This window comes from Mercenaria mercenaria, chromosome 14, assembly GCF_021730395.1.
Source record: "Mercenaria mercenaria strain notata chromosome 14, MADL_Memer_1, whole genome shotgun sequence".
Lineage (NCBI taxonomy): Eukaryota > Metazoa > Mollusca > Bivalvia > Venerida > Veneridae > Mercenaria > Mercenaria mercenaria.
In genome coordinates, this window is record NC_069374.1 from 22,904,075 (window position 1) to 22,923,780 (window position 19,706).

Consider the following 19,706-nt stretch of genomic DNA (forward strand, 5'->3'; position numbering starts at 1 on the left):
CATTCTTGGTCACACTTCGGGGGTATTTGTCACCAAAAGTAACAGCTCTTGTTTGCTCTAATCTTAATGAAAATTGGTCAGACTTTTTGTCTCCATGAAATCTCAGACGGTTTAAAAATTGGGTCAGGTTGTTAAAAAAAATAGGTCACTAGGCCAAATCGAAGAAAAATTTTGGTCACACTCTAACGGCCACAGTTTTCCCCAATCTTCATGGAACTTGGTCAGAATGTTTATCTCCTTGGAAACTCGGAAGAATCTGAAACTGGGACTTGTGGTGTCAAATATTGGGTCACTAGGTCAAACATGTTTACACTGTTATGGTGTTACTCAGGTGAGCGACCTAGGGCCGTCTTTGCCTTCTTGTTTCTTTTTCTAGGTCAATTACCAACATCACTGGGTCAAGTCCCATAACTCTGACATGTATTTTGGGCAAATCATGCCCCCTTTTTGACTTGGAAACTCCTGTGCAAGTTACTAGCTCTAAGACTAATGCAGATATTGATTTGAAACTTCACATGTGACTTCGGGGTTATAAAACTAGGTGATAGCATCAAGTTCATAACTCCGACATGTATTATGACCAAAATATACCCGCTTTTGGAGTTAGAAATTCCTGGTTAAAGTTTTACATGCAAGTTACTATCTCCAGAACTAATGCAGATACTGGATTGAAACTCTATAGATATTTTAACATTAAGGGTAATATTCCTGCTTGGGCAACAATTCGAATAGTCGAGCATTGGCTGTCTTACGGACAGCTCTTGTTAAGAAAATTCCCAGTTTTGTACTTGGAAACTTTCAGTGAACTTTTGTATGTATGTGTGTGTGTGTGTGTTCGGGTTTAACGTCTTTTTCAACAATTTTTCAGTCATATAAACGACGGTGTCTACTTGTAGCAGTGAGCATAATGCCCAACTTTATAGTGCTGCCTCACTAAAATATCACACCGTAGACACGTGACATGATACCCCACCCAGTCATATTATGCTGACACCGAGCTGACCAGTTCTAGGGCTATCCTCTTAATGCTGAGCGCCAAGCGAGGAAGCTACTAGTACCATTTTTTTACGTCGTTGGTATGACGCGGCCAGGGATCGAACCCACGACCTCCCGCACTCGAAGCGGGCGCTCTACCACTAGGCTACCGAGGCGGTTTTGTATGTAAGTCTAGTATCACTGCAAATAAAGTAGAGCATAATTCTATACAAGACATCTTCTTGCAGGAATCATAAGCATTTTAGTGTACATACCACAGGTATAAGGATAAAAACCTTAAATGCATAAGACGATAATTATTTTTGGTGGTTTTACAAAAAAAATGTCCTTGGCCCCTGAATACATTGTGTCAGGATACTGGTTATATGACACAGGGAAGTACCTACGCCTTTAGTATCTTGAACAATGGTTTGGGTCCAATCGCTAAGGTGACTATGTCTTAGACTAGCTGACAAACGAATGTAGAATGTCCTTTGTTAAAACGTAGAGCTGGTGAGACCAAATATCTCATATATAGAATTTTCCTCTGGCTGCCTTGCCTAAATGATTCGTGTACCAATGATTCGTAAATGATTTCTATAATGAGCTAGACAATTTCATAGATCAGGCAAATCACTAAATGTTTCAAACTAACAATCTTCAATTAAAAATGATTAGCTCAAACTCCTATAGGCTGGAGACTCTATACTTGACTGGTCTTTTTGTTGAAGTTCCCGTTAGACAATGTCTTTGAATCAACAACATACGAGTCCTGTCGCATAGATGCTCGGCCTCTGTCCTCTCAAACTCTATATGATTGCCCTGACTCCTGGATGCTCAGCGCCTATATGCTATCATATGTAGCATTCAACTAACATATAGGTATATCCCCGATGCCTTGGCTGTACTTCGCCAATAACGCTGAACCGTCTATAAGCTGGAACTCTCCTACTATCTCAGTAGATTACCAAACTCTGGGTCTCTGTCTCAGCTTCCCGATGCTCAGCCTATATATGCTATCGTCTATAGCATTCAACTACCCTTAAGGTAAAACTCCTATGCGCTGGCCCTATAGCTCGAAACCTTATCGAAATTCTGCTACTCTTCTTTAGCCTAAGAACTTCCAAAGTCTTCACTTTAATAATTTATCCGCCCTGACAAGGTAACTGCAATAGTCTCCTTATCAAGGTACTGGGATAAATTATTAGTCCTCGATGTGTCTTCTTCCACCGCTGGATACTGAATGCCTTCTCCGTCATCCATCTACCTATTTATACCCCAGCAGACGTGCTATTTTTAGAACTTGTTTCTAATTGGTCCAAATTTAAACATAACGTTTTACAACGAGTACTTGCTCTATCAAATATCTGGTTCCCTTTAACTTTTGTATATAACATAGGGCGCATTCGGCATACAAGCCCGTGTAACTCTGACCAGATCACCCGAGTTCACCCGAGTGACACGAGTAACAATTGTAGTCCGAACGCTTTATCGAGTAACTGAAAATGACGGAGAACGTTACCTATATGCTAACAGTTCAAAAGCTTCTGAGCTGTAACAATAATAAAGAATGGTTGCTACTTTTGACACATAATAACTTAATTTTCCAAAATAAACTGCTGATCAGACGAGACAGTATCCCTCGATCGTATCAGAAATTATGTTGAATAAGTGGACTTTATGTTTTATGTGTGTGATATAGTGCTGTTAGTTGATTACATTGCCGCTGCGTGTATCTTACATAATGTTTGCATTTTCAATGACAATACTATAAGTGATTTTTGTGAAGAAACTAATATAGATATGTTTGATGGCCATTATGAGGACAGACAATCTGTTAGAGATGAACTGGTACGACCTCTGTCAGAGTGAAAAATCAGGCTGGATTATTATCAATCGACTTTTCAGATTCTAGGATCAAGTAACACTTGGAAAAAAATGTCCAGCCCATATTGTTAAAATTCGTGTAGGTTGGCAGCGTGTTCTAATCCCGAAGTGAATGAAGAGAATAAACTTGAAAGTTAGACACTATATTAAATAAATTCACAATACTTCAATTTGAGTTATTTTCACCAGTTCAATTTTTAAAAATAAATATAGAATATATAATTACATGTTTCCAACGTGTCTTATGACACCCTCCTTGCAGCTAGTTGTCCGTATGTATATGGACGTTCTGATATCACACCGCCATTGGGCCGATATTGGAAAGGTTCCATTTTTTTAGTGAGATTTTTTTTAGATTCCGACACAAAAATTTCACGGGGAATGTGGCAAATGATAATAAGATATAGAATATAGCATACTTTCATTATATTATCACACTATACAGTTCGATGTCGATATCGGGAAAATATCGGACCAATATCATGAACTGATATCAGCTAGCCTATATTGGCCTGATATACCTATGCTTGCTGGGTTTAATAGACTAGAAATTTCTATTTTATGTTAATTTATACTTTAAATTATTTCTGAAGCAAGAGCTACAACTTATATTAATCCTCTTATGTCTACACATGACTCTACTACCCCGAACCATTTCAAATTAAAAGGGTGTTTGGTATAATTATTTCGTTGTTTTTTATTGTTCTGACTGAAAGAAGGTTTGTCGGCAAGTAGTGAGGTAGAATATTTTACTTATAACTTCAACATCAATGTGTGGCTTCTTTTGTGGATTATTTGTCCTTATCACTCATTTTGTGTTCTAAAGACTAGATGTTTTTTTTTATAAAAGTTGTCCCATGTGAACCTGGAAAGAAAACTTACAAGCTTTAAGAATCAGATCGAGAACCCTCGAAATATGCTTGACAAGGCTGTTACTATAAGAAGCAGATTTCTCAACCACTGTCCTATTCAGCAGTATTTACAGATGGGGGCATGAATGCCAAAAAGAGCATTTCAAAGTTACTCTACATTTAGAAGAAAGTAAAAGGTTTTAAAAGAACAATGACAGCTCACTCCACTATTCGAAGGCAACTGTCAATATGAAGGATTTTAGAACTGAAATAATGATTCAAGGATTATTTGACTTGATTCTATGATCTCGCTTTAAACCCCTGAATAGATATAAGAAGTTTACAACCTAGTACCGCCCTTAGACAAGAGCAACTTGATGGTAAAATTTTAACCGTCATTTTCTTACTATAAAAAGGGACATAACTTTGCCAAAATTAAAGTAAGTGTTATGAAACTTGATGCTTTTACCTGGCTTTACAACCCTGAAGACATGTGAGAAATGTTAACCAATACTCCCATTAGTTTTGGAGATATCAACTTGCAAGCAAACAGAACAATATCTATGCACAAGAAAGAGGGCATAACTTGTCCAAAATTAAAGTCATGGGAATTGATGCTTTGACCTTCCTTAACATCACTGGAGACATGTATGGAAGTTTCAATCCAATATCTGCATTAGTTGCCGAGATAGTTCCTTGCATGCAAAACTTTAACCAGCTTTTTCTAAGTTTAAACAGTGGGGCATAACTTGGCCAAAGTTCAAGTAAGAGTTATGGAAGTTGATGACATGTCCTTTACAACATGGAAGACATGTGTGAAGTTTCAATCCAGTATCTGCATTAGTTTAAAAAAACTTGCATGCAAAAATTTAACTCTAAAAAGGGGTCTGACTCAAATAAGAGTTATGAGGCTTGTGATATGTTGACATGACCTTATTTTACAGACCCGAAGAAATGTGTGAAGTTTTAACCAAACATCTGCATTAGTTTGGATATACTAACTGGCATGTAAAACTTAAAATTGCATTTTCTAAGTCCAAAAGGGATATATTTTTGTCAAAATACATAATAAGACTTGTTCATCTGCGGTTAGGTAATGACCTTAAAAAGTAAAAATAGGTTTCAAAGCAATATGTCTATAAATGAAACCCATAATTTACATAATATTCGATCAAGAGTTATCTAACTTGATTATTTTGGTAGGTCTGATGAGCGCAAAGATTTGTTTGAAGTTTCAATTCAATATCATCAGTGGTTATTGAGATAAAGCCTTGATAGTAACAGCACCCAAACTTTTACAAGTGTACCAAAGACGCCTTGTTTAAAGTGTTAATGCATTCGGATACGATCACCCGACCTTCTCAGCTTCAGGAGGTGGGTAGAATTCGGGTGACACAACTACTATCGCCCGGGTTACACGAGTTATACTCGAGTTATACCCAGAGTGACTCGGGTTAGCTCGAGTAAGTATGCCGAACGCGCCCATAATATGCGAAGCTGGGACCCAGCCATCCACATAATGAACCCAAATCAGCCACAAATGACCAAAATTCTATTATTAACAGCAATTCAACAATAATTATAGCAATGACAACCTGAAAAGGGAGTCAAGCACTATCTGTGCTTATGTGTTACATTATCAATATATTAAATATACAAATTATTCTGACACATTGTTTTAAAAAAGAGTTAGAAATTCTTTTCTTCACAATACTCCAGCATCCAGTTAAGGAGGTAGGTTACCTTGTTACCAGGGTAAATTCAGATTCGTTGAACCTCAGCAATTTTTAGCTCGACTATTCGAAGAATAGGGGAGCTATCCTACTCGCCCCGGCGTCGGCGTTAGCGCGGGCGTCACACAAATGTTAAAGTTTGCGTACCACCCCAAATATTTTCAAAGTCCATTGATATATTGCTTTCATATTTTGCTTACTTGTTTACCATCATGACCCCAGTCTGTAAAAAGGAGGAGGCAACTCTATCAAGCATTTTGACTGAATTATGGCCCCTTTTCGACTTAGAATAAATGTTAAAGTTTGCGTACCACCCCAAATATTTTCAAAGTCCATTGAGGTATTGCTTTCATATTTTGTATACTTGTTAACCATCATGACCCCAGTCTGTAAAAAGGAGGAGGCAACTCTATCAAGCATTTTGACTGAATTATGGCCCCTTTTCGACTTAGAATAAATGTTAAAGTTTGCGTACCACCCCAAATATTTTCAAAGTCCATTGAGGTATTGCTTTCATATTTTGCATACTTGCTTACCATCATGACCCCAGTCTGTAAAAAGGAGGAGGCAACTCTATCAAGCATTTTGACTGAATTATGGCCCCTTTTCGACTTAGAATATGCTGATTGTAATGTTAAAGTTTTACTCATTGCTTATATTATACTATCAAGCACTGAGAATAGTCGAGCGCGCTGTCCACTGACAGCTCTTGTTTGTATTTCATGTAATTTAATGTTTTAACTGCTACAATATCAATTTTGATTTCTCTGTCCCTTCAAGTACAATTTTTTTCCAGGTTGAAAGTACATGACCCTCCAAAGGTATTTCATATTGAAAGAAGAAGGAAAATACGGATATTTAACACTTTTCAGTGTATTTTGGTTTCATTGTTATCCGTAGAAATCTGCATTATTGATAATTTTACTAGTATGAGCGTTAGCTTTCTAATTTAAGCTTAAAATGTATATGTCGCGGGGGTCATGTTTCCATAGTAATGCATTTTCTCGCATTTTTGAACAACTATGTATGAAAACCGGTTTTTTCAACGGCTTCAGTGCCATTCTGTTAATGACCAGCATAGAATATTTGGGTAATATTATTAGCAAAATACTTACCACTTTGCGTGGTACCCTATTTTTCTTAAAGGTTAAAGTAACCATGGCAACAGAGATGTTTAAAATAGCTTATATCTTGCTTTTTATCGTAATTTCTTATATAAAAAAAAATATTAAATAAAATTATCATTCTTGTTAATGTAACTTTAAAACATCTTATTTCTAACGTCAGTAAAATTTTTGTGTTATTTGCATCTATTAAAACAAATTTCACTGCTTAAAATTCTTGCAGCAGCACCCCTCGTCTGACTTTTTTTATGGAAAAATCGTGATGCATGCTGCTACTATTCTCATGGATATTGTTGAAATGCAAATAAAACGCCGAAGCTGTGTTCCTTAGGTAGACCAGTGTCAACGCTTTTGAATTTCACATTTAGATATATAGGTCATGGGCTTCGTTTCCATGATAACATCAATTTAATTCAAGAAACTACAATTTTCTACTGAAATTTGAACAATTTAGTGCTTAGTTTTAGTCTATAAGTAACAAATTATCAACGGAAACTGAGAAATAGGTATTACAAATTAAACTGCCCAATTTTTATTTGAAAAGGGCCGTAATAAGTAACCTTTCACCCAACTATATTCCCAATAACATCAGTTTCCATCATCCATTTTCTTACTTTCCGCATAACGTTTCAATATAACTACATAAAAGAAGCAAAATATTGATCATTATTCAGAGCGAAAGACTCATAAAAAATATTTCAGCAAACAATGGCTGTTTAAAAATAGTTCAGATAAAGAATATGCATAGAATTAGGTCATTTCAAAATAAAAGCTATTAATTTTGCAAGGTAACTGACACAAAACGTCATGACGTCATTGACGTCTTTTTAAGGCAACAATGTTTTGAAGCGTTTCTGTGGCATTTATTCATTATTTCTGCATTATTAAACCATTAAGCATAAGATCGGAGACAGGTTCATGATTTTTTTTCAGAAGAATGGATATACAAACATATTTAGTTTGTCGTAAACTTCGTCGTAAATCGTCAGGTTAGCTTCCGGTTGGGCGTGCACACATACAAATATTAAGGTAACCTACCTCCTTAAGTCTGTCTGAGCAGCATCTTAAAATTAACCAATGGCAAGGCTGCATGCTTAAACCTCTATCAGCATTGGACATTTCAACAACTACTGACAATGCTAAATTGGATTTAGGTTTGTTTTACAAGGAAAGATTCCTTTGTTCTTGTTAATATTAAGAAATAAATTTATATTTTGCAGTTGAGGAAGTGCCTCCACCAGAGCCTGATTCGGAACCTCCAGCAGAACCACCAAGCTACAGTGAGGTAAAGGAATCTGATGAAGAAGCTCAAGAAACGCATCCGGAATCTGATCGTTTACCTACTCCAGAGCCGGTACCTGTTGTTGCGGAAACTCCGTCACACAACTATCACCCACGAGTGTGTCACATCAGAAAATGGCCAGACTTTCAGGGATATGGCTTCAATCTGCATGCTGTTAAAGATGGAACAGGCCAGTTTATCGGTCTTGTTGATGCTAATTCGCCAGCAGAGAGTGCTGATTTAAGACAAGGTGATAGAATTATTGAAATAAATGGAGAAAATGTTGAAGACGAGACCCATCAAAAGGTTATTCATAAGATTAAGGCTGGTGACAACGAGACAAAGATGCTTGTTGTCGATGCTGAAGCTGATGAGTACTATAAGAATAATGGAATCCAAATAACATCGGACCTGCCAGAGGTTATTTTCAAAGAAACCAGCAGAAAAGAAATATCAGGTAAGTGTGTGGCAGCATTCAAAATATATTTTATTATTGGTTAGCTGTGCATGATGCCAGTAAAATTACATAGTTAAGGCTACATTTTTGTTGCCAGTTTTCCATGTTTAGCATCCAAAGGAAAGTGGATTTGCATAACCGTGCCCTGAAAATAAATGCAATACAGAGTGAAAAGTTATTCACTTTTACCTGTTAAAGATTCTTCTAGGCAATTAGAATGGAATATACATTTATTAGCTGGCCATTTTGGAATGTTTCTGTTAGTAGAGCTTTTGTTGTTACTGTTTCATCACTGACGATGTCCACGTCACGAAAGTTACAATGCATGTAAGCAAATTTCTCCGAACTACTAGACCTAATGCTTTCAAAGTTCATGTATTAAGAATTATGAGATGAGCTTACAAAACAAATTACATAATTCTAGCTTTTATTTTACGAAAATTATGCCCCTTCCTTACTTTGAATTTCTGGTTAAAATTTTGCATGTAAACAGCTCTCTTTAAAACTAATGGATTGAAACTTCACACAGTTACTCAGTGTAATGGTCTTACTTGCAGTGCAAGTTCCAAGACAGTTTTATACATTTTGACGAAATTGTGCCCCGTTTTCGACCTGGCAGTTTACATGTATTTGGTAATGTTTTTGTCTGTAAGCTGGTATCTCAGTAACCACTCTTGGGAATGGATTGAAACTTCACACACTTGTTACTGTGATGATCTGACATTCATTCTGCTGGTTCTGTAATTTTTTTCTCACAAAGCTATGTCCTTTTTTCTACTTAACAATATTCTTTGTGTAATCTGTTATTTCATTAAGCATCATAAAGGGGAAAGTTCTGCGACTCAAAATAGTTGCCCCATTTTTAGCTAACCTGTCACATTTTGCAATCGATTTTAATTAAACTTGCACACGTTTTGTATTGGCATAATATCTCGGTTACTTTCGAAAACTGGCCAGATCCCGTCATGGGTTCCAGAGTTATGGCCCCTTAAATGGCCAAAATTGGCTAGTTTGGCTTGTGAACACGATAGAGACCACATTTTGATTTCTAGATTACGTCTTGGGTTCTAGAGTTACTGTGCCCTTCATCCCCCCCCCCCCCCACCCTCCCCACGTGAAAGGGGCAACATTTTCTATTTTGGCCCTTTCTGTCATATAGAGGTTTCATTTATGCTTTGATTTGATACAGACTTGCACAGAATGTTTATCTTGATGATCTCTAGGCCAAGTTAGAAACTGGGTCATGTGGGGTCAAAAACTAGGTCACCCGCTCAAATCAAAGGAAAAGCTTGTTAACACTCTAGAAGCAATATTTATTACCCCTATCTTCATGAAACTTGGTAAGAATGTTTATTATGATGATTTCTATGCCAAGCTCAAAACTGGGTCATGTGGGGTCAAAAACTAGGTCAGCACTCAATGAAAGTAAAAGCTTGTTAACGCCCCATGTGGTTCTGGGACGATCTGTATATGAAAAGAATTGGAACCACAGTCTTACCCTCGCATGATCGTAAGAGGCGACTAATAGAGTATTAACACTTGGTTTTGCTGTAACTCTGTGATTCAAGCAGGTATACAAATTTTTATTCCATACCTCATGTTTTTATTTGGATGTAAATGAGATGTGGAATCAAAATTTGTAGTCCTGTTTTGCGCCATATAACCTATACTGTGTTGGTGCGCAGTAAAACCCAAATAAAAAACAACAACAAAAAACGCTTGTTAACACTGTAGAGGCCACATTTATGACCCTGTCTTCATAAATCTTGGTCAGAATGTTTATCTTAAGTTTCCAAGGCAAGTTTAAAGGTGGCGATATAGGGTCATAAAAAACCCCTCTTGCTTAAAAAAGCCTTTTTGTGATCAAAATTGAAAACCTGGTTTTCGTGAATTCCCCACGTTTTTTTTTTTTTTTTTTATAGTTCCAGAAGAGCTTTTTTTAAATCCCGTGGAGACTGTACTTAAAAGCTATTGAAAGGAAGGAAAAAGTAGACTTGTCAGGGTAGGGTTGTTGGGCCCATTTTGCCAGGGAAAAACATCACCACTAGAAGGTTTTTTGGGGACAGTCGTGGAAGGTGTTAAAAAGTACGAAGGGCTTGGGGTAATAGCAAAAAAGGATAAGAAGGGAACTCCTGGAAAAAAAACCATGGGTAAAAATGTAGAGATATAAAAACCCGGTTGCAACGTGGCAAAAAAAATTGGGTTGAATCAGAAACAAAACAAATGGTGAACATGATGCCCCTTGAAAGTAAGGGCCCTGGGGAACATTAAATTAACCCTGTGCAAAAAATAGTGTACAACACTCGGAGTCTAAATTTTTGATGCAACTCAGGGTTTTTTAATTAGGGTTTTTAACTCTTGGAGTCAAAATATGTGCTAATCAGTGGGTCTAAATTGATAAAGATCTGGTTGCACGTTTGACAGAAAATGAATGCCGCAAAACGTGTCCATCTGCCGATGGTCAGGGGTTTTGATATAAATGTTTGGGTTTTTGGGGGTCAGTTTGTCTATTAGCAACCCCCAAAAATTTTTATTCAAGAACGCCACTTTTTTAGTTTTAAACCCAAAAATGATCTTTTGGGGGCATTTAAAATTGATGAAAATTTTTCCCCAAATAAAAATACACCCAAAGAAGAGCTGTCTCGAGTTTTGGATGGAATCTGTAATTCTTTCGTAGGATCGAAAGGGGAAAAAGAGCCTCGGTTATATTAGTTGGAAAACACAAAGGGGATTGTGATGGAAAGGAAATGAGCAATTTGAAGAAGTAAAAGGACATAGCCCTTTTCAACAGGGAAAGTAAACCATACTACCCCCACGTTTGCAGTGGGAAGTTGGCCCCCAGTAAATCTTTGGAATGTTGAGAAGCGTTATATATAAACTTGGGCAAAAGAAAAAACCCGCCGAAGTTCCAGTAAAGGATTTCCCTTAGAAAAGAAATTAGAGATAAAGGGAAAAAGAAAAATTGTACGATTTGGGAGATATAATGAAATTGACGGAAAACAGCACCCCATTTTAAGTTTAAAAAAATCAAATTGTTCCTGAAGTCACCCTGAAAAGGGGGGTTTGTTTTTCTTGACGAAAAAAAGCTTCACGGTTTTTTGGTTCTTGACCCAAAATTTTTTTGAGCATTTAAAGATCATCACGTCTCAAATTTTATAGATGGAAAACCCGATCCAAAGATCGGGCAAACTCTGAACAGCGGTATTCTTGAAATGGATTTTGGATGAAATATGGGGAAATGAGGAAAACAACAGTTCTTCACTTAAGGGGTTTTATTGGCTTTTATGCAAAGAAAGAATATTGGCAGAGATGAAGGACTCCTGACACTACAAGGCAGAAAAATTGGAGGAAATTCCGGTTCCAAGTTTCGAAGGGACAAGTGTGAAAAAGGTGGACGCATTTCTTCCTCTCTTAAAAGGAAAATCAAAATTTCCCTTTTTTTAGAATTAGGAAATTCAGTTTTTCACTCAATATCAAAGAGTCACGGCTGCGGGACTTGAAAATGGGGCCCAATTTTTTTCCTGACAGGAATTCACTTTTATTCCCGGGTATCGGTTGTTCTTGTTTAAAATTTTCAGCATGCCGGGTTTTATAGCTGTACACAGTGGTGGTTTGAGGACGGTGGTCAATTTGTTCCCAAGGTCCATGGATGCACAGTTTGTGATCAGTTTCGGAGAACACGAATGGTTGTTTGCATGAGTTGAAAAATTTTTAAAATGGTTCAGAAAAAGATCTTTATGAATACTATTTACGATGCAACCATTCTGAACATGGACGTAAAGGCAGCCGAAATGTGCATGATTAAAGAAAGTAAAGGGTTGCCAAGAGGTGTGTTGCCCAGTTTTTGGCCATCACGTTGTGAATATGAGGGAAAGCATTTGGGCCAGTGGTTTAAGAAAGAAAAGGTGTTGCCAGATGACGATATACAAGATCGAGAGCTTACAGATAAAGCACTTAGTAAAATAGCGCAGGCAATTGGGAAAAACTGGAAATTACTTGGAATCGACCTTGGGCTCGGACAAGATGGGCGTGGATCGTTGCGAAATAGATAACATTTTCTTCAGGAATCAAAACTAAAAATTTATTACATTCTAAAAGAAGGAGGACAAGAATCCCAAGCAAAATTCAATGAAGTTTTGATCAGACAGATGAAGGAAAGTGAGGGACCCATGTTAAAATGGGACAAATCAACAACTAATCGACAACTTCTAATGACTTTCTGTTGAAAATGGTGCTTCCTATTTCTAGAATATTTCGAAATAGATGATTTAGTGTGTTGCACTTTGACTAGTTTGCTTTGAAAACTAAATTTGTTAAACGGCACTTTATCCGAGGAGAGTAATCCAACGTTATGAGAAGAAATTTCGTCTTAGATTATTTCCGTTCTTGAACCCCCTGGTGCGAAGACCCTGAAGACATATACATTTGTATAGTCTTATCTGTTCGTCCGTTCGTCACTCAGTCCGTACGTCACACTTTCTTGGGTAGTCGACTCCTCCTACAGCGTACAATATTTATCGAATTCAAGTGAAAAAATTGTATACGTCGTCAACATAGTGAACTTACATGTATACAATTGTTCGGACTTACAGGGCCCGATTTGTTTTTTTTTTATGCCCTTTTTGAAAAAGATGGCATATATCACAAATAAGAGAACATATCCGTTATTCTAAAGACTTTCTTGTCAAAATTTGTGTTACAAATATCTTTAAATGTATTTGACTTGGAATAATGCTTCGCAGCATGTGAAACTTAGAAAAATATTTGGCATAGAATGTTCATCAAATTTTAACGGAACTTGGTATACATCGTCGCCTTGAAGCTGACAAGCGCATATTGTTGGATTTTCATGGCAAATAATTTAAATTTTTTTTTGAGTTATAATTTTATTCTGTCAAGAATTTTCAGATGACATGTTAAAATACACATGTGTCATTATTTTTGTTTCGAATTTCAAGTAAATCAGAGTTTTTGATTTGTACATTTTAAATTGATTTCATGTAAATTTTTGTATATAATATGTTTTTAATAATCATTGATATTTGTATGAAGGCGAGTAACCAGTACAGCAAATAAAACCATGTCTTTTATATACTATTCATGTCCCTTTCCCTTTTAGTGCAAAGGCAGTTTGTCCATCAATCCGCCTGTCAGTTCGTCCAACAAAATTTGTGTAGCACATCGGCGATTAGACTAGCCATTAGACTGATAATAAATATGTTTCTACATTTTTCCCTTTTTTGACGAATTCAATTTCATAGAGACAAAAGCCAGTCTATTTTAGAGATTTGCACAGAGGAATGATATGATATTGGATATAGGATATAGACTGGCTCAGTTCACTACATTTAATAAAAAAAATGTAAAAAAAAAATATACCATAGTCTAGGAGCTAGTCTAATCGGCGATATATGACCTTTTCGTGTTGTTTCGCCATAAAACCCAACTCTTTCATTAATTGTGTAGCACATATCTTAAAACGTTTTCACCTAAAGTCATCAGACTTATTACTAGTATTAAGCAGCATGTAAATCTTTAGTTTCGTTTCTGATTACTCTTGGACAAGGGTTACTTTTTTTTTGTTGGGTTAAATGTCTCACCGACACAATTAGGTCATATGGCGACTTTCCAGCCTTAATGGTGGAGGAAGACCCCAGGTGCCCCTCCGTGCATTATTTCATCACGAGCGGGCACCTGGGAGGACAAGGGTAACGGTCCTTGACATGGACAATGGTTACGGTCCTTGACATAGTCAAAATCGTGCAGAATGTACCTAGAACTTTTATCTCAAAGTACTAATCTAGAGTCATGGAACTTTATTGGAATGTTATATCAGGTTAAGCACCACGGGCTTTCTTTGTTGTTTCATTCAGTAAGACCAGAGTTATGACCCTTAACTCAGTCTAAAATATGCTTTTTAGATATTTGTTAAGACAGTATTTGACAAAGAATCATGACATTTTTCAGGACCGCTTACTATAGTATGCATAGTGGTCGTATACTTTTATGCCGCACATGTTTCGAATGATCTGAAGAAACCATTGTTAATGTTATAAGCATAAGAAGCTGAAATTGGGTCATGTGGGGTCAAGAACTTGGTCACCACACAAATCCAAGCAAAAGCTTGTTAACACTGTAAAGACATCTTTTATTACTTCTTGAAACTTGGGGAGAATGTTTATCTTTATGATTCCAAGGGCACGTTTAATAGTGTTATGGGGTCATCATGACCCTCTTTTTATAACATGGATGCAATAATTTCGCTGTAAACATAGAATCTGTCAATTTAAATCCATTTGTCAGTAATTGTTTTCTAGATTATTAATGAAATGTTTTATCATTTATTGTTCTAGTAGAAAATATTAGTGAATCCGTTGTTTATAAATACCTTCCTTTATGGCTTAGATATTGAATAGTGAAAAAAGTACAATTATGCATAGCATAGCGTATATGTGTAAGATAGGTCCAGCCGCAATGGTTTGTTAATGTGTCTTGCAGATTGCTTTTAAATGTATGTGAATCTGCCCTGAATTAAGCACAATCACAGTTTATACTTGATGCAGGTATGTAAATGTGTACCAGCAAAGTCAGCAATACTGTATGGGTTTCAAACACATGGTGTATTGGTTGCTACGTCTTGCAACTAGCTCTTTTCATGGTTGCAACTTCAGCATAATAATGGCCTTGTTACCAATTTTAAAATAAAAGTTAAACCTAATAAATTTTTATTCTTATTCAAAACTGTGTCTGTTTTCCTAAATGAGTAGTGCTTGCTTTTTTAAGAATTCTAGTATTATTTGAATCCTGCAGAGACAAAGCATGTGCAGAAAAACTTTTACATGCAATGTGTACATTATATAAAGAAATATTTCTACAATATGCATGTAGTGTTTACTTATTATGGTTTCGCCCTGGCCATCGAAATGTATGAGACACATATTCATAGAATATATGTTTTAAAGCTTATGTATCACAGAATTACGACCAGGTTGCTGCTAGGTGGGGTAAATGTGTGTAAAGGGTGTTGCACAGTTCATTACCTCTCCTTAACAGACTCGATGAAATCAAGTCTGATATCATTTTGCTTGGTTGCGTTTTATGTTTCAAAAGGATCTTACAGATTTTATTACCTGTGTAGTGTTTACTGTTATCACATTTACTGGTGTCACTGGCTCTTTTCTGTTAGACTTGTTGTTTATTTGATAAGAAAGTAATACTGATATTCTCATTTCTTACTTAGTTGCATAGCTTATATTAACCAATATACAGGTGTAGTAATACATGCCTGTGTACAAATAAAAGATAAATGTATGCAGAACATTAAAGATAACCGTCGACGCTCTCATCTATAGACTTCATCCAGGGAGTATGATGGACAGGGGGGACTTTACCAGTACCCATTGCCACCTAACAAATATATTTGTATGCCCAAACATCCTTTTGAGAGGATGGCATACGCTTTATTAATACATTCTGTCGGATACTCCTAAGCCACGTCATCAGCGATATGGTGGTAAAATCCCTTCGAAAATTCAGAATATCAAAGCACTCTTTGATGGCCTTGACCTTTTTCTGCAATTCTCTAACGTTTGTTCCATCGCTTCCCAGAATGCTAGTTCTCCGGCGAGTTGTCCCAGGATTTACCTGATTATCCATATCGTTTGGGCATCCATTATACCAAAGTTGAAGTAGACTTCATAAATTGTCATTTGAAACAATTTAATGTTGCATCCTTTCATCCAAATAGTGCCTTTGTACATATTTTCTGGGAAAAAGATCAGATTTCCCCTCGAAACGAAGAAAATATAACAACACTGAGATGAAGTCGGGGCGACTTTTTACGGCCGCCACACAGCACTTAACAACCGCTGTTGTGATGAAAATAAAATCTGGAATGTAGATCCCTCGGAAGCACCGAGAACAAGGCAAACAGTGAAAATTGCAGATTCGGTCTGATTGAGTCTGTTCATGAGCAGTAATGGAAAATGCAACACTGTCCACGTCCCCTAGCACCGGCTTAAGCAATATTCAGTCTTCAAATCTAAATGAGTTGAAATCAATGATCCCTCCCGAAAGACCAGAAGGTCTAGATTAGAGGTTATGAAATGTGCAACATCTCTCACGCCCCCCTAGCACCGAAGCGAATCGAAGCTCGAATCTGATATCGATTTTTAGACAGCGTAATATATCCCATGTCTGTTCACCAACATGCCGAGTAACGATTTTATCATACTTCTACGTTTTCTGAACTTCGACATTACTAATGTTTGTTTCTTTTTGCCAGCTACTCTGTACTTCAGTATTTGCTTATTGAATCATAACTTGGCGACTGAACGGTAAGTGGCTGTCACACGTTATAGAGGCTAGATACGTGAAAACTGGTTGGAAATGATATAATCGAGACGTTTTCGTAAACTAACAAAGCTACTTATTGTGCAGACTTGAAGTTTTCAATCATAATTTTATTGATTATTGACATCATGTTTTTTCATAGTTGATTAACGCCAGCCATAAAATGCCTTTGACTGCATCACAAAACACAAAGGTTCGTTTGCACAGGTTTTGAACTGGTTCTATTGGGAAAAAAAACAACTGAAAAAAACTATGTTCCGCCCTTTTGTCACCAGATTTAACGATGTCAGAAATGCTTTGAAACTTTCGCTTTTATTTTGCTTGGTTGCGTTCTATGGTCCCAAAGAATCTTAAAACAGATTTTATTAACTATCACAAAAGCAGTCTCTTAGTGCCGTACTTGGACTCGAGTGTTGTTATATTTTCTGGTTATTTGAGTACTTCCATTTTAACTGTAACAGAACTTAGGCTGGTGCTAGGGAGCGTAAGGGTTGTTCCGTTTAATTACCTTTCATGAATAGACTCGGTTATTACTTTGCATTGTTGCGTTCTATGGTTGGATACAATGTTACATATATCATTTCTACCCTATTTCCTAAGTCCTTCATCTTGCATGTAGATTAAATTTTCCTTGTAAAGAATATGATAGTTCTTTTGCTCTACGATGATTTAACCCTTAGTGAGCTAAATTTCTAAAATGGACTGGTCCATCATTCAAATTGGGCAATACCATTTATCATTCGAATGGGTGTTTACTGAAAATTTACTGACTGAACAGCAAACAGTGCAGACCGTGGTCAGTTAAAGGTTAAATTATATACACGAATTCGACATAATCTCCGAACAGAGTACTGTATAGCGGGTTATATTCACGGTGCCAAATGTTCGCGTTTTTTTTGAAGAGTTTTGAATTCACGGTGTCTTAATTTCGCGGAAACTACTTCGACCGCGAATTATAAACCTTGATTGTAAGCAACAGACAGGGTGGTCACTCTTCCTATAATAATAAATACGCAAATTTTGAGGTAGATTGAAAACTAACGAGGATTTACATCGACACCCATAATAAATTACCTCCTTTGCGGAGAGCGAATTGGTCTCACTGAACTATCGATTTTTGTTTTCTTGAAAATAAAACGTTCTATTTGATGTTTCCTTTTTAAAGTTTAATTTTTTTATGAATGAATAGAAAGCAATTTTCAATATCTTGGAATGGCATTTTTCAAAATGACATCAACTTATCAATTCAAACCGATAACAAATGGTGTGATCGTCCTTTGTTAGATCTGATCAACTTTAAAGATGAAATGGCCAGTAATTATCGGTAATTAGCGTGACGCCTCGTGTCAGTTTTGTTGTTCACAGTTTTATCTCGGGCAAAGATTATAGTCGATCTTTTATTAGTATCATAAAATGTAGGATTTTTCATATTTCTTTCTTCAAAATACTATTAAATTTATATAAAACTAGAGCTATCGTTGAAGGTGGTACCCCCGCACGCACTGACACAGTACATTGCAATTTGACGCACACAATGTAAAGTAGCAAAAAAACAAAGTCAATACTGTTGATAAGTAAAGTTTGTAATGGAGTGGTCTTCCTTGGTGTAATGTGTACATTCGCGGTAACAAAAAATCGCGGTGTTTAGATTTCGCGCTGTCTATGTTGACCGCGAATATAGCGAAATTAAACCTCCACGAATATAACCCGCTATACAGTAAGTGTTTTTCTACTTGAACCTCTTACAGCTTATATTGTATCTGAAAACATAAGTCCTCCACCTATGATTCATGTAGGGAAGTTGGCAGTTACTTGCGGAGAACAGGTTTGTACTGGTACAGAATCCAATAACACAGGTTAGGTTAACTGCCCGCCGTTACATGACTGAAATACTATTGAAAAAAGGCGTTAAACCCAAAAGAAATAAAATAAAAAATCTTATAGCTTTTCTCAGGTACGAAACGACAGTAAAACACTAAATTTACTTTCGGAAAAGAAATATGTAACTGTAGCTGTTATACTATTGTCAAAAATAAAATACAAAACGATACAAATTCAAAAACCGTTTCGAATCTCGACTGAATTACAATAATTGAAAAGTTAAATAAACAGTGACGGTAATATACAATTTATATGCATTCTACAATTTCATAAAATTTTTGGTAAATCAGATAGATATAGTTACTGTCAATATAACTTCGGAAGAATTCCCTTTATAAATATGACGGCAAGAGTTTTTTTTCAAAATGTTCCTCAAAGGTGTAATCTGCATATTCAGCGGCTTCCTTAGGAGCAATGGATCACATGTTGCGATACATTGAGCCCGGAATATGTTCACCGTATTCACCAGTTCCTTGAGAAAAAGAAAACATATTACACCTGTTTCAATCTTTGTAGCTAGACTATAGAATATTAGTACATCGATTGAGCACCAAAATGTAATATACAATATACTTACTGTGTGTCCATGAGCGACAGATATTTCGATCTTGCATGAAACAAAGTTTCTTTTTATTTCACATTTTGACTAGATATTTCTCATTTATACTTTCTTAACAGTAAAAAAAATAAGTTTATTTTTTAAATACAAAATACATTTTATCGTAATATTCTAAAAACTCATTGAATAACAAGTAATACGTATATACATTAGTGAATTAAATTATATATTAAATATCTAAATGTTCCTACAACATATGTGCCGTATGACGGCTCGCTGGCACCAGATCAGAAACAAAAAGACACTGTACATGGTCGCACTAACATATTTTAATCGCGCATTTCTTAGCTTAACCGTGCATTTTTGTAAATTGGTACTATGCATATTGAAGTGATTATTTATCTTCTATAGTGCACCAGTCACATTCTGTAAATATTTCAAATTACAGGGACACACCATATGTTTAATGCTTTCGTCAACGTTAAAGAAGAAAACTTGGATGAGCTTCCCTAATGAACTTCCGGTCCAAGCGACACGACCATGTGCACATGTTAATAATGTAAAATAATAAACAATAGTAATTGTTCGACAAAAAGGTCTGCATG

The 19,706-nt window shown here is 36.3% G+C and overlaps 1 protein-coding gene across 2 annotated transcripts in view; it reads left to right on the top strand.

Annotated features, from left to right (window-relative positions):
- LOC123529642 (uncharacterized) overlaps positions 1-19,706 on the top strand; it is a 582,930-nt gene that overhangs the window by 110,176 nt on the left and 453,048 nt on the right. For both annotated transcript variants that reach the window (XM_053523049.1, XM_053523050.1), the window contains one exon: positions 7,791-8,309. In XM_053523049.1, the coding sequence (XP_053379024.1) occupies positions 7,791-8,309 (519 nt within the window). The remainder of the gene's footprint in view (positions 1-7,790; positions 8,310-19,706) is intronic.